The sequence below is a fragment of the Vigna angularis genome, chromosome 2 (genome assembly GCF_016808095.1).
Source record: "Vigna angularis cultivar LongXiaoDou No.4 chromosome 2, ASM1680809v1, whole genome shotgun sequence".
Lineage (NCBI taxonomy): Eukaryota > Viridiplantae > Streptophyta > Magnoliopsida > Fabales > Fabaceae > Vigna > Vigna angularis.
The window spans coordinates 23,188,415-23,204,269 of record NC_068971.1 but is presented as its reverse complement, the minus strand read 5'-3'; the positions used below and the strand labels follow the sequence as shown (position 1 = coordinate 23,204,269).

The window sequence follows — 15,855 nt, the reverse complement described above, 5'->3', positions numbered from 1 at the left end:
ACTAAAATACTTCTACTTGGTTCCACTTTTGCCGAGACATTTATGTGTTGAATGCAAAGAGAATTTAAAACAATTGGTATGCTTCTTTCTTATGCACTTCCAACATCTTTTACACATGGTCCACTCATTTTACAAAAGCAATCTCAACATCATGGATATCAAAATTCTCATCGAAATTAACATCATTCTCAAATTCAGATTCAATGCATGTATGTAGAGAAGATAGAAAATAATGTTCTTTCTTATGCACAGAATCAAACTCATCAACAACATACTTATCAATGATGTCATCCAACATGTCAATCTTAAAAACAGAATGGTCCTCAGCTGGAAATTTCATTGCATCAAGGATATTAAAATGAACAATAATATCAGCAAATTCCATAGACAAGGTTCCAGCATACACATCAATCTTAGTTCGGGCAGTTTTCAAGAATGGTCTGCCTAAGATAATGGGAGCGGATCCGTGAGAGAATCCCTCCTCCATTTCCAAAACATAAAAGTCAGCAGGAAAAATCAATTCACCAACCCTAACTAAGACATCTTCTGTGAAACCCGTTGGGTGGGTAACACTCCTATTGGCCAACTGAATGACCACACCCGTGGTTTGCAAAGGACCAAGACACAAAGATTTATATATGGACAAAGGCATGACATTAATAGAAGCACCCAAATCAAGCATAGCATTTTCGAATTTACTATTTCCAATCACACAAGGAATGCAAAACATACCTGGGTCCTTGCACTTTTCAGGAATATGCGGAACCGACTTACCAATAAGCGCAGATACATTCCTTCCCATGCTAATCCTCTCATTGCCCTTCATCTTCCTCTTGTGTGTGCACAACTCCTTCAAGAATTTGGCATACTTCGGTATCTGCTTGATGGCATCAAGTAGAGGTATATTCACCTCTACCTTCCTGAAGGTCTCCAGAATTTCTTTATCCACCTCTTCCATCTTTTTGCTAGGAAGTGCCCGTGAAGGGAATGGAAGAGGGATAGGTCGGTCAACACATGGAGAAGGTGCGGCAGCGGTGGTGGTGGAAAAAGAAGAAGATCCACCTGAAGAAGAACCACCGGCTGGAGAAGAAGATTCACCCACTTCAAACGTCCTGTGTGGACCATCATGCTCGTCCTCTCTAGGAAAAGTGGCAGGCACAGGTGTAGGTGTAGAAGTGGGCTCTGAAGGTACAGCAATTTGCTTCCCTGATCTAAGGGTTATGGCACTCACATTTCTTGGATTCTGCACAGTCTGGGATGGTAACTTATCAGAATTCTGAGACTGCGCCTGATTTATCTGAGTGGCCATCTGACCCATCTGGTTAGTGAGACTCTGTATGGAAACTCCCATCTGGTTTATCTGAGTCGCCATCTGTAGGTTTTGAATGGTCATTTGTCTCACTAACTCTTCCAATGAAGGTTCAGATGAAGTGGAAGGTTGGGCAGCTGGTTGAGCAGCTGCTTGAGCATGTGGCTCTTGCTGTTGCTGTTGTTGTTGTCTTTGGTGTTGCTGCATAGGTGGGGGAACATATCTGTTAGGTGCTCCAGCATTCTGGAAAGGTGGTGCCTGTTGCTGATGCTGTGGCGTATTGTTCCATCTAAGATTGGGGTGATTCCTCCACCCTGGGTTGTACCTGTTAGTGGACAAGTCATGATTTTGATGTTGCGGCTGCCTATTGTTATAGATATTTGTAGCATAAGCCTGAGGCACATCAGAGGCAGCAGAGTGCTGTAGAGAAGGACACGCATCTGTATAATGGTCGGTGGAAGGACAAATACCGCACAGTCGTGCAACAGATGCAGATGGAGCTGTAGATCTCTGGTTGGTAGTCCACTGTGTCACCAACTTCGCGAGAGAGTCAATCTTGCTTTCCAATTTGCTTTCAACAGCTGATAAAGATTGGGTAACAACATCGTGTACGCCCCTCACCACAATGGCATCATTCCTGGCACTAAACTGTTGTGAGTTGGAGGCCATCTTCTCAATCAATCGCCTGGCCTCAACAGGTGTGGTGTCTCCAAGGGCTCCACCACTGGCAGCATCAATCATACCCCGATCCATGTTGTTTAGACCCTCATAGAAATACTGAATAAGAAGTTGTTCCGGTATCTGATGATGGGGGCAGCTAGCACAAAGTGTCTTGAATCTCTCCCAATACTCATACAGGTTCTCTCCACCAGTCTGCCTGATCCCAGTTATGTCTTTTCTGATAGCTGTGGTCCGGGATGCTGGGAAAAATTTATCTAAGAACAACTTCTTCAGATCATCCCAATTGGTGACGGATCTAGGCGCCAAACCATATAGCCAATCCTTAGCAACATTTTCCAATGAATGAGGGAATGCCTTCAGGAAGATGTGCTCTTCAGGAACATCATGAGGTTTCATACTGGAACAGACAATGTGGAATTCCTTCAAATGCTTATGTGGACTCTCACCTGCAAGACCACTAAACTTGGGCAACAAATGGATCAGTCCAGTCTTGAGAACAAATGGAACGTCCTCATCAGGATATTGGATGCACAAGCTTTCAATATCAAAATCAGGTGCAGCCATCTCCCTAAAAGTCCTCTCGCGAGGTGGAGGTTGTGCCATATTGTTCTCAGTGTGAAAAACAACAGAATCAAAATCAGAATCAAGTACAGATGCAACAGATGCAGTATGCACAGAGTACTCAACAGTAGGATGCACAATATCTAATGGAACAGGTTCAAAAACAGACTCTAAAGACAAATTCCTAGAATGCCTAATTAAGCTATGAAAAGTCCTATCAATCTCAGGATCAAAGGGTGGTATGAATCCAGGATTTCCTCTAGTCATGCACTAAATCACGACACCCTGTAATCATGAAATAAAAGCACAGAAAATTCAAGCCACAGAAACAAACACAAGATAGCAAAACGACACTATTACAAACACAATACAAATCACACAACACAAACACAAGACCCAAAACTAAACCGTTGGTCCCCGGCAGCGGCGCCAAAATTTGATACGGCTGTCGCGGCCGATCAAATTTGATGTGCAATTAAAAATGCAGTACAGTGCTAGGAGGTGACTCCTAGGTCGTCTCTCAGGGACCAATTTGAGGTTCTGTCTCTTGTCAACACGTAGTGAGGGGGTTTTTTTTTGGTGATTTTTGGTTGCGGATGAAATTAAAAATGTTGAAATAAAATTCAAAACAAGAAAACGAAATTAAAACAGTGAAAATGAAATTGGTACAATAAAAACAAGTCTGGAATAGAAAACAAAAATACAAGAAATCATTTCAACATAGAAAATCAATTCAACATATGATATAAAATATTTTAAAGCAAAAGAAATTAAAGAAAGTAAAATTTCTCTACTATTAAATGTCACCAATTCGTCTACTAATAAAAATTAAAAATTGCAAATGCTTAAAAGAATTTTTTTTCTTGGCCGTGACATTTCATGCATATATATATAAAAAAAAAAAAAAAAAAAAAAAAAAAAAAAAAAAAAAAAACTAAAATACTTCTACTTGGTTCCACTTTTGCCGAGACATTTATGTGTTGAATGCAAAGAGAATTTAAAACAATTGGTATGCTTCTTTCTTATGCACTTCCAACATCTTTTACACATGGTCCACTCATTTTACAAAAGCAATCTAAAGCAATTAAGTTGATGTCTATCACCGTGCAGCTACTACTCATCAAGTTGTCCATCATCAAATAATAAAAGAAATGCATCATGGCCAGGGCCACTTCCCCTTTCACGTAAATCAACAACCATTCTTCCACTTTTGCTTCCTAAATTGGATTCTTGTACACATGGCAGCAGCTGCATACTCCTCATACATAAATCAAATTCTATCTTCTAAATGAGATATGTGCTTCCTCTCTTTGCTACTGGAAACCAACGTTCCATTCCGAAGTGCCGTCCACTTATGCCTTCATTTCAACCATTTTCTCCTTTCTTCCATGATCAACCACCGTTTCATCATTTCTCCTCTTCATAGCAAGTTCTTCTCTTCCTCCCTACGTAACCTTATTTCCAGCAAAACATATCAACATGTGGTATCCCTTCCATCCAGCAAGAATAACTCAACACCTCCAAGGTTGCACATGGTTCTCTTCTTCTCTACACCGTGAGCTCCTTCCTCCAGGTTAACAATTTTTTATTTTCTTTTTTTATTTAGGTGAATGCAATCTACTTCTATGAAAGGTGGATCAACTCTACACGTGCTACTCTACTGCTAAGGAAAAATAAATGAACTAGTTCATTGGTTCCACACAAAGCTGTGAATCACTTTCCCAAAGGTTATAAAATGCTAGAAGAGATTATATAAGGGTCCAGAAAACCAAATGAAAGATGCAATCACAATTCAAGAAAAGGATTAAACTTCAGCTAATCATTCATCATAAAAAAAACATTCTAGTTCTCTCAAAGAAAAACATTCAAAGTGAAAAGAAACAAACAAGTGGTGCTTGGTTGCATGTTGCCTCTTGGCCGTGTGCCTCCTTCCAGTATGTAACAGCAGTGTCTTCAATGATCAAATACAATTTTCTTTTGTTCTTCAAGCCATGCTGGGTCTGTGCGTTTCTTTTTGGGAAGAAAAAAAATGGGATTCAATGATGATCTGAAGTTGCTGAAAAGAAGGCGTTAAAAGTCTCCACTCTAGACCGTGTGTGTTGTATTTTTCTGAGCATAGAGTAGCAACTTGTCTCCCCCTAGCAGCTAGCTTCTCCTTTTTTTCTTCAAATCAATCCCCTCTTTTCTGCTTCTTGCTCCCTACTCCTGTTGTGTGCTTGGACGTTTCCAGCCAGCTGGACACACGGATGTCTGCTGCCACATATGTTATGCATGGATTTAGCACTTCATCTTAGGTTGACGTGGTGTTTGTTGTTGCTGTGTGCACCAAAAATTCAATCCGTGCATTTTTCTTAGAAGTTTCAATTGGAAATTAATAATTGCTGGTTTCTTTGCCTGCACAAAAATAAATTTCATTTTTGTTTCTCATAAATGTAATTGATGAGAAATTTATCTTTCAGTCCTAAAATTATCCGATAATTTCTCTGCACTCAATAATGTAAATAATTAGTCTCAGACAATTCAAATTAATTAAAATACGAATGTCTGGTCAAATTAATCACAATTCAGAAAAATGGGAAAATACTGGATATTTGAGCACAATTTCCCGATTAACTCTAGTACAATAAACTAAGTGCAGTGTAAAAAATAATGGCTCATCATACACCAAGACCGAACGCTGGAACACAGAGGACGAAAGCTGGATGATAACCGAACGGTTGAAGCGGAGGACGAACGTCCAAACGTGCTGAAGGCTCACGGTTGAGGACGAACGGTCACAGTAACAGTGGCAAAAACCGAACGCACCCAAAGAAGGACGAACGCTTCATCCTATTTTTTTTTTACTTTTTTTTTTTAATAATTTTTTATTATATACTTTTTTCTTTTTATATAAACACACATTTTTTTTAATTTTTCCTTTTATGAGGATAAAACAATAAAACAAATTATTTAGTCAATCCGGACGAAATTGAGTGTTGACAGCTGCCCCTCTTTACTTAGATTTTACTAGATCATATGATAAACAATGTTTTCATATTATCAGAGTAAAAGATAAGTAAAGATAGAAATACTAATTTCGTCTGGATTTTAAGATAAACAAGAAACAAACAGAGAATGAAACAAACAAACAAAACTGAGAATTGAAGTGTGACAACCTTGTGGAGGGTCCACTAAAGCTACACATGCAGTGAACGAGGAAATATATTTTTTTATTTTTTTGATGAAAGAAATTTATTAATCAATCCGGACGAAATTGAGTGATGCCCCTCTTTACTTAGATTTTACTAGATCATATGATAAACAATGTTTTCATATTATCAAAGTAAAAGATAAGTAAAGATAGAAATATTAATTTCGTTCGGATTTCAATGAAAAGGAAACAGGATCAAACATGGAATTTTTTTTCATTTGTTTTTTTTTTTTTGAGTGCATAAATAAAATGAACAAAATTAAATGAAATGAGAAATTTGAATTTGATTGGTTTGACCATTGCCATGCAGAGGGTCGTTTGAAAAAATTAAAATTTGTACCTGACCATTGCCACGCAGAGGGTCGTTTGAAAAAGTAAAGATATGTACCTGACCATTGCCATGCAGAGGGTCGTTTGAAAAAATAAAAAATGGGCTCGACCATTGTCTTACAGAGGGCCGAGATACCAATGGCAGAAAGCAAAATTGGGCTCGACCATTGTCTTACAGAGGGCCGAGATACCAATGACAGAAAGTAAAAATTGGGCTCGACCATTGTCTTACAGAGGGCCGAGATACCAATGATAGAAAGCAAAATTGGGCTCGACCATTGTCTTACAGAGGGCCGAGATACCAATGGCAAAAAGCAAAATTGGGCTCGACCATTGTCTTACAGAGGGCCGAGATACCAATGGCAAAAAGCAAAATTGGGCTCGACCATTGTCTTACAGAGGGCCGAGATACCAATAGCAGAAAGTAAAATTGGGCTCGACCATTGTCTTACAGAGGGCCGAGATACCAATGGCAAAAAGCAAAATTGGGCTCGACCATTGTCTTACAGAGGGCCGAGATACCAATGACAGAAAGTAAAAATTGGGCTCGACCATTGTCTTACAGAGGGCCGAGATACCAATGATAGAAAGCAAAATTGGGCTCGACCATTGTCTTACAGAGGGCCGAGATACCAATGGCAAAAAGCAAAATTGGGCTCGACCATTGTCTTACAGAGGGCCGAGATACCAATGACAGAAAGTAAAAATTGGGCTCGACCATTGTCTTACAGAGGGCCGAGATACCAATGATAGAAAGCAAAATTGGGCTCGACCATTGTCTTACAGAGGGCCGAGATACCAATGGCAAAAAGCAAAATTGGGCTCGACCATTGTCTTACAGAGGGCCGAGATACCAATGGCAAAAAGCAAAAATTGGGCTCGACCATTGTCTTACAGAGGGCCGAGATACCAATGACAGAAAGTAAAATTGTTTGATTGTTTTGAAAATTGAAATTTTTGAATTTGTTGAAATTTTGAGAACCTTTTTTGATTTTGATTTTGATTTTGAAATTAAGAAACAAGGTGTTGCATTTTTGTACAAGTATATGGATTTTGAAACCTCAATGTGCAAGAGAAACATGGTTGATGTAAATTTTGAAATGAGAAGAAAACTTTGATGCATGCTGATTTTTTTTGTCTTTTTGAAAGAAGGAAAATTGATGTAATATACATGGAAGGGAAAACTTTGATGCATTTTTTTTGTCTTTTTGAAGGAAGAAAAAATTTGATGAATATACATGGAGGCAAATTCAAAGTTGATGAAAATATGTACATGATGTATTGGAAGATTATGAAACTATGACATTTTTTCACTGAGTCAATTTGCTTTCTTTGAAATCATCAAATTTATGACGATCTAGACTTCCAATTTCCTTTCAATGGATGTCCAATTCTAAAGTCAAATGTTCAAAATGGAGCTTGTGTGCTACGCATTTCTTGACGAGATACTAGTGTGTAGATGCTTGATAACAGGGGTTGGAAAAATATGTGGAGGATGATTGGAAGGGTTTGCAGAGTACCGAGTTGGCTACTTGAGCCTCTTACTCCTTAAAACAGCTACAAGGGCCAATGGGAGGTAGTAGATATCCAGAAGCTGCTCTGGAACATGGTAAAAGTATTGGTATGGACAAATGTATCTGTGAATTGAGAGGGAATAAGTCAGGAATCAAGGAGTGAGAATATCATGTGGGATTTGCAAATTGCCCCAATTTTGGTGGTTTAAGACTTTTGAAGTTCGGGGCGAACCAAGATCATGCAGGGTCCAACAAGGGATGCCCCAGTCTTTGTATGAGCTTTGAATATTCAGATGAAAAAAATTCGAGATTTAACAAAATTGCTCAATACTCTGAATGGGCTGAAGCATATGAAAGTCACGCCTTGGTTTTTGGGTATGAGTCAATTAAGCGAGGTTCCACAAGAAGTTGCCCCCCACTTTGGGTTTACGAATGATAAGATGGACTCAAAAATCATACAAAACCCCAAAGTGTCTGCCCCTGTCTTGAGGGTGGATCTATGAATTTCAGTATGGACAAATCTGAGAGGCCCAACAAGGGATGCCCCGGTCTTGGTACGAACCTTGAATATACAGATGAAACAAATGTGAGATTAACAAAGTCGTCCAATATTCTGAATGGGCCGGGCCGAAACATATGAAACTCACATAGTTGCCCAAAATTGTCCCCCAGATTGGGAATCGGGGGAAGAGTTGAATGGAATTTGAATGTGTTCAGGAATTTGTGATGGATATGAAAAGGATTGGCTTGAAAAGATTGCCCCAAATGGTTTGATTTTCCTTTGTATAATTTTGATCAATAGGGAGTTCCCTTCATCCGAGGACATTTATTTTTCATCATTTTTTCATTTTTTCATTTTTTTTTTGACTGCATTGTTGGTCATTTTTGTCTTGTCTCGAAAATTAAGCTTTATGAAAATTTAAGCAACCAGTATTCAATCTGTGTGGACTTTTATTGGGCTTGTAATGTGGCTTGGGCTAAAGGGTGTTGAAAGAAAGGATATAAAGGTTCAAATAAATTTTTGTGGGTTATATTTTTTTTTGAACAAGAGTTACCATCTACACCTTGTATCAGCTATTTGTCAAATCTGTTTTGACTTTCCTTGCTAATTTGCAAACTTCACTCTTTGTTCGTCATCACTTTGTGATTCTTTCCGTTTTTTGCCTCACTTTTGAGGAATCATCTTCATTTGATCACTAAGTGTGTTCCTTTGCAATTTGAGTTAACTTCTACTGTGATGATAACCCTTGTTTGGGTAAAATTTTGAAAAGAAATTTCTTATTGGCTCAAATTGGGTATCAAAGGATATGTTTTTTTTTTTTTTTTTTGATGAAGAAAGATGGCCACACATCATTTCAAATTTTGATTGCTTTATTTTCAAAAGATTAATTAGGAGACAAAGACTAAATGATCTCAACAGAGTCATTTTCATTCTTTTTCACTTTTGTTTTATTTTTTTTTAACGAATTCCAGGATTTCCCAAATGAAAGCAGTGGAGGATGGAAAATCTGCCCCAGTGTAAAGCTTGGTGTTTATCATTTGGGCTCAAGAACATGATTGGGCCAATCAATTGGTATAGCGAAGGCTAAAGGATGATGCTTTCAAGCAATGCACACACAAATATCTCTTAAGAATATGCGATTTGATCATTTGACTCCAGGAGATTATGACATCCATTATATATATTTTTTTTTTGAAATCTCATAAAATGGATGATTTGCATCGAAAACAAATGACTCAAATTTTGCGTATTTTTGGTTTTATGCATGAAGAAAAGTAAAATGAAATGAAAATGATGATGCTAGTTGAAAAACAGATTCTTTTATTTTTATTTTGTTTTTTTTTTTTTTTTTTTTTTTTTTTTTTTTTTTTTTTTTTTGAAAATTGGGCTTCGCGGACCAGCCTGGAAACTGGACCTTAAGGGACGATATGGAAAATAGGCTTTGTGAGCTATTGGGGAAATTGGGATTTTTTTTTGGAATCTGGGCCATGCGGGTCAGTATGGAAACTGAGCTTTGCAGACCAACATGGGAAAAGGGGCTTTCTTGGCCATTGGGGAAATGGGATTTCTTGGCCAATGGAAAATGGAATTTTATGAGTTGTTGTGGAAATTGAGATTTTTTTTGGCCTCTGTAGAATCTGGGCCTTGCGGGTCAGTATGGAAACTGAGCTTTGCAAGCCAGTATGAGAAATGGGCATTCTGAGCTATTGGGGAAATGGGATTTCTTGGCCAATGGAAAATGGAATTTTATGAGTTGTTGTGGAAATTGAGATTTTTTTTTTTTGGTCTCTGTAGAATCTGGGCCTTGCGGGTCAGTATGGAAACTGAGCTTTGCAGACCAACATGGGAAAAGGGCATTCTGAGAGCTAAAATGGAAACAAGGGCTTGGGAACCAGTGCAGAAACTAGGCTTGGTGAGCGATGCAAAAATTGATATGAGTAAACTTGATTTAGAAAAATGTTTGAAAAATGTTTTTTTTTACTTTTTGACACGGGAAAATCCAGATCGGATCGAACCCGAGGAGAAAAATCACAGAAGGAAGGTGGACTTACCAGGCACATTGACCCAATGGATCATATGACCTGAGCCGTGTGAACTTGTCACAAGAAGATGACAATGAAAGCATTTTTTTTTTTTGCACAAATAATTGTTCACACAAATGAAAAGGGAAAATATGAATTGAAAACACAAAATCTACACAAACAAGGATTTTTATTTTTCGGAAATTAAGATGCACTGGTTCAGGAGAAACCACATATGACAAAAGGGCCTAATGGGCTCAAAAACTGTTCATCTTTCATTCTCAGATTTTTTTCCTCTTTTTTTTTTACTACAAATTCAACGAAAATCACACAAGACAATTTGAACAAATGCACAAAACATCATTCGACAGCAAAAATGTGAAAACAAAATACATTTGACATATTTTCAAAAGAAGTATACTCGAGAGAAAAACCACGAAGGCCATTGGGCCTAATGGGCTCGAGCACTGTTCCTCTTTCAATATTTTTGTTCTTAGATTTATTCAAAATGTAGAAGAAGAAATAAAAACAAACAAAATGGTGTGATGTGAAATTACAAACATGCCAAAATAATTCTTCACTCAAATTTATATTTCAGAAAGAATTGGGGTTCAAAGAAAGCTAACATGGTAATGAGGCCCAATGAACCTGAAAAATGTCCTTTGTCATGCAAATGAAAAACAATTTTGAACACTTCAAATTTTACATCACTCCAATTATTATTTTTGAAAATTTTCCATTTATCATATTTTTGATTTTTTGTGTTTTATTATTTTTTGGTGAAATCGGATCATCCAAGAAGTCTTGAATTGGGCCGGATCGACCCAACAAAACCCTACCCGTTTTCAGATTTTGAATTTTTTTTAATTTTTACTTTTTTTTTTATTTTTTTTTTGAACTCAGAAAGACCGGGACCGACACCAGACGGTTGTAGTGACCGGCACTGTAGCTACAGTGGATTTGCTCAGCTATAAGTCGAGAGTTCCTCCGCTTTGGGCGACATTTTCTGATTCTACTCTCTGTCTAACCTTCTCTCTTCCTCTCTTTCTCTCTCTTCTTCTCTTCCTTGAGCGTCTGGATTTCTGAGAGGCTACTCCGTCCCCGCCTTCCACAGCGTCCGTGCCTTCCGACGAGCTTCCGTGTGCCTTCCACTTCCAGGTAAGTCCTCTGAACTCTAAATCTCTCTTCCTTTCCTGCTTTTCCTCTCTTAAGCTTTCTGCTCTTCCGATCTTTCCTTCATTTTCATTTTTTCTTTCTCATGTTTTTCTATTCCTCATTCCCTTTAACTCTTTAGCTTTCTGTTTCTGCTTTTCTTTTATGCTTTCGCTTTCTGTCTTTGCTTTACTTCCCCTCTCCCCTTTATGATTTTCTTTTCTGCTTTCCTTTCCTACAAGCTCTTCTATTTTCTTCTGCTTTCCGCTTTGTTTGCTTTTATTTCCCTCTCGCCTTTCTCTGCCTTTCTTTCTGAGTCCTCTTTTCTCTTTTCTCTTTTTTTTTTTTAATTTTAAAAACTTAAAACACTTAAAAACACAACTGTCTTAAACTTAAGGGGTATATAGGCTGGAAACCAGACGTTTATCTCCCTTCGTTTGAAGGTATGGCAGAGACAATCGGGTAGAACAACGCCACGTACCCCATAAAAATCAGAAAACTTAAAAAGAGAATTTATTTGAATGAACCGGACATGGACAATATGGACAAGGACAAAAGGACATAGATCCGTTTAGGACCCTTTTTGCAAGGACCGTGAAACAGATCCGAGACCAGACACTGAAATAACAAAGATCGACCGGACAAAATAAACTTAAAAGGAAACAAAAACGAATAAAGAAAACACTGAAAAAAAACTTTTTTTGTTTTATGCTTTTGTTATGTCTTTGTTCTTTTTACTTTTTATTATTTTTTTTTTTTCAGAAAACTTAAAGAGGAAAGATGAGCGAGATGGAGATGGAGAGGTACACCGGTCAGCGGTGGCGACCTACCGACGATCAGGTCAAGATGATGACCAGAATCTACAACTTTGGGGTCACACACCCAAGCAGAGCGCAAGTTGTCGAGATCGCGTCTCGACTAAGGACCCTCGCAGATGCCAGCGAATACAACGTGCACTGCTGGTTCAACAATCACGGCAATCGGGTCAGGCGCTGGCAAGCGGAGATAGACCCCACTGGCACTCAGTTTTCACAACTGCCGCTATATATGTATGGTAAGCATCCCGATCACCTCCATCTTTTTTTTTTTTTTTGAAAATTTTCTCCTCTTCTTATTATTAACAAAAAAAATTTTATTGTTTTTTTTTTTGGCAAGAATACGACTGGGTGATCATGAGGGCGCCGAGGCTGCTGAACTTGTTCCCCGTTCCGATCATCATTGACGACGACAGGGACGGACGACAAATCGCTCCACCCATGCTTCTCACATTCCGGACCAGAGCTCCCTCGACGGAGCTCTCCCTCAGACCACCGCAACCAGTCAGGGAATATTTTCGTTGAATTGTTGTTTTTTTTTTATTTTCATGGTCTGTAAAATTAACGATCACCAGTGATCGAACCCCGAACATTGTTTATTTGCTTTTGTTTTATTTGCTTTTTTTTTTGTTTTTTATTTGAATTTGTGACCTTGCACTTCTTTTGTTATATCTGCTTTTTTTTCTTTTTTATGCATTTTTATTTTACTTATCAAAAGTTAAGATCGTATGAGTGTATTCAGAATGATGTCTTTGTTCAAAAACATCTCTCCGACCTTACTGTGAATCTTGCCCAAATGATGAAATAAAATTAGATTTTTATGGTTTTTCTTATGTTTTTTTTTTTTTATTATTTGGCCCAAAGAAAAATTCTAATCGAATAAACCTTTGAAACAAAGAAGAAGAAGACATTAAAAAATTTACGATGAAGGAAGATAAGGAAAAATAACTTCGGAAAAAACCTTTGATGGAAAAACAACGAAGAAAAGGGCTCAAGATAAGCCTTTGATGGAAAACCTGATGCAATACATGCTGAAATAACTGTCTGGGTGGAAAACACGTCTCGCAAGAAAACATCAAATTCGGGAAAAATCTGACACTGTAACTTTGCTCTTGATTAACAAATTTGATATTTTCGAAGAACATGAGTTTGGTAATTTGCAAGTAAGACAAGTGACACAAGATTTTCCTCAATTTCATTTTTTTTTATTTTCTCCACGACACCCTATTAGGACATGATTTCCAGTAAACCTTGGAGATACCAAGTAATGAAATTTCACATTAAAATTCATGGATGAAAGCGTGATATCAATGAGCATAAACCTCATAGGAAGACAAATTAAAGCTCGAGCAAAACAACATCAATTCCAACTTTTACAATAACTTATGCTTTCCTAAATAATCTGAGAGTCCTCTTCACTCGTCCATGGCATTTGTAGAGGTGAACTCACGCCTTGCCACAGTGTTGGATTGCATTTCTTCAAACTTTAAACATCCTGAATCAATCAAAGATTGCACTTTACGTTTCAGAGCCTTGCATGCCTCTATTGAATGTCCACACGCCCCTCCATGACAATCACACCTGGCATTTACGTCATAACTCCTTGGATACGGAGGTCGTATAGGCCTGGTTGGACAAATCTTTATGAGGTTTCTGCGGAGAAGATCTGGTAGTAGCTCTGTATAGGTCATGGGGATAGGAGTGAAGTTGGCGACCCTCTTATCGCGATTGTAATTTCTTCGCTCAATGGCTCGACTGGACCCATAGGAATGTGACATTTGAGGATAGGCAGTAAAATGGGAATTAGCTCTTCGCTTCTTATCCTTCTCATGTCCAGGACCATAATCGTTTAAACTGGCTACTAGCTCTGGGCCTAGTGCAATTTTTCCACTTCTTATGCCACTCAAACCCTCTCTCCAATTATCACTATGTCAGTAAAACTTGAGGAAATTGAGATGTTTAACATGTGCTCATAAAATGGTGGATGCAGAGTACTCAAAAACGTGATAGTCATCTCCTTGTCGCTCAGGCACGGCTTTACTTGAGCAGCAATCTCTCTCCACCTTTGGGCATATTCTCTGAATGATTCAGACTCTTTCTTCACCGTGTTCTTCAGTTGTGCTCTATCAGGTGTCAAATCTTTATTATATCCATACTGCCTTAGGAATGCCTCAACCAGATCTTTCCATGAGTAGATGTGAGTAGTTTCTAAGCGCATGTACCAAGTTAGAGCCTCGTCAATTAAACTTTCTTGGAAGAAATGAATCAAAAGTTTTTCATCGAGGGCATAAGCTGCCATTTTCCTGCAGTACATGCTTATATGGCCCCTTGGGCAAGTATTTCCCCGATATTTCTCGAACTCTGACAGCCTGAACTTTGGAGGTATCACCACATCAGGAACTAAACATAGTTTTTTAGCATCTCCAAATTCAAAACTTCCTTCACCCTCTATGGCTCTCAACCTCTTTTCAAGGACTTCTAATATGCTCTTATCATCCTTAAAATCTGCTGGTGTAATGACAGAAGATGGAGACTTCGTCTCAAGTTGTTTTTTCATTATCATGCTCTCAATACTTGGCTGGATCGTCTGCCTAGGAATTGTGAAAGTGGTTGCCCCAGACTCGTCTTCTACTTCAACTGCATTACCTTCGGCCTTTTGACTGTCAAGATGTCTCGAGTCCACTCCTGAGGGTGGAGTATAATTCGGGGGAAGACCATAGGAAGGGAAAGTTTGTGCTTCTGGAACTCCTTGTTGTGATCGTTGTGTGCATAAACATCCAGGGCTTCGTAAGGCATCCAGGGTCTTTAGGACCTGTCTCATTTGTTCCTTCAGCTGCCGGATATCGGCTTTCATTCCCTCTTGAACTTCTACTTGGTTCTCTATGATTTTGCCACTGGTTCGTGTCCTTTAGGGTGTCTTGGATGTTTAGCCGTATTTTTAAGTTTTTTTTTTTTTTTTTTTTGAAACAAAACTAAGAAAATAAAAAAGAAAAGAAAAGACAACGTAGTTTGAAATCTCTAGTCAGAAACTATAAAGCTGTGAAATATTTGCCCCGGTATAATTTTGGAAATTAACACGAAACAGAGTCAATAAGGTGGTTCATCATTCTGAAATCCCCGAAATGCTAGACATAGGAATTCTTGGTCAATCATCGCAGGCTTTAGTCATCACATTCCTTCATCTGACTCATCAATCTTTATGTCCCCTTTTAGCTGAATGGCAACATTCCTTCTAGTTTTGTCATTGCTGCTTCTAGCCACTGCTCATCATTTTGAAATTTCTTCTCATAAGTTGGGTAGGGGAAATTAATCTGAATTACAACTTGATTGTCTTAACCCTTTCTGTGATTCATTGGCTAAGGGAAACTTCTGCTAACAGTCCATGATCTTGGACCTTTCTTTGAAACGAAAAACATTTCCCCGAGTGTCTTTAACTTGATGAAACATTTCAGCAAAAGATTCATGCCTCATATGATCTGCAATGTGGCGAGAGATGCAGGTGTTAGCGATCCTCTCAGGATACTCAAATTATTTTTTTGCGCTAACATAGGATTGCAATTAATACACCACCTAATACCCATGAGGGGTACATTAGGATACCTCCTGCAATGATATGTGATCTGCGATCTATGCTGCCAAGGGACACACCATTTAACTTGTTCTTCATTTAAACTTGCACAAAATTACGCCCATTCATTTACTCTTTTCACATGTGGTTCACAAGGAACAGCCTAAGACAAGCGCAAAAGTGCCTAAAAGTCACTTCTTTTTCCAATGGTG

General features: G+C 38.4%; 2 protein-coding genes across 2 annotated transcripts; both read right to left on the bottom strand.

Annotated features, from left to right (window-relative positions):
• Positions 1–124: 124 nt before the first annotated feature.
• Positions 125–3,221, bottom strand: LOC128195313 (uncharacterized). The gene has a single exon (XM_052872568.1). The coding sequence runs from the start codon at positions 2,816–2,818 to the stop codon at positions 125–127; it is 2,694 nt and encodes an 897-aa protein (XP_052728528.1). The 5' UTR covers positions 2,819–3,221.
• Positions 3,222–13,490: 10,269 nt separating this feature from the next.
• Positions 13,491–14,929, bottom strand: LOC128195312 (uncharacterized). Its single transcript, XM_052872567.1, has 2 exons — positions 14,079–14,929; positions 13,491–14,001 (listed from the first exon to the last, which is right to left on the bottom strand). Exons 1-2 carry the CDS (start codon positions 14,927–14,929, stop codon positions 13,491–13,493), a joined length of 1,362 nt encoding a protein of 453 aa, XP_052728527.1.
• Positions 14,930–15,855: the final 926 nt, after the last annotated feature.

What these genes read in the sequence shown, in the direction of transcription:
- LOC128195313 (XM_052872568.1), bottom strand. Translation starts at nt 2,818, where the DNA reads ATGACTAGAGGAAATCCTGGATTCATACCACCCTTTGATCCTGAGATT.
- LOC128195312 (XM_052872567.1), bottom strand. Translation starts at nt 14,929, where the DNA reads ATGAAAGCCGATATCCGGCAGCTGAAGGAACAAATGAGACAGGTCCTA. An exon ending in GACAAGGAGATGACTATCAC is followed by an intron (nt 14,002 to 14,078) that starts GTTTTTGAGTAC and finishes TTACTGACATAG; the next exon opens with TGATAATTGGAGAGAGGGTT.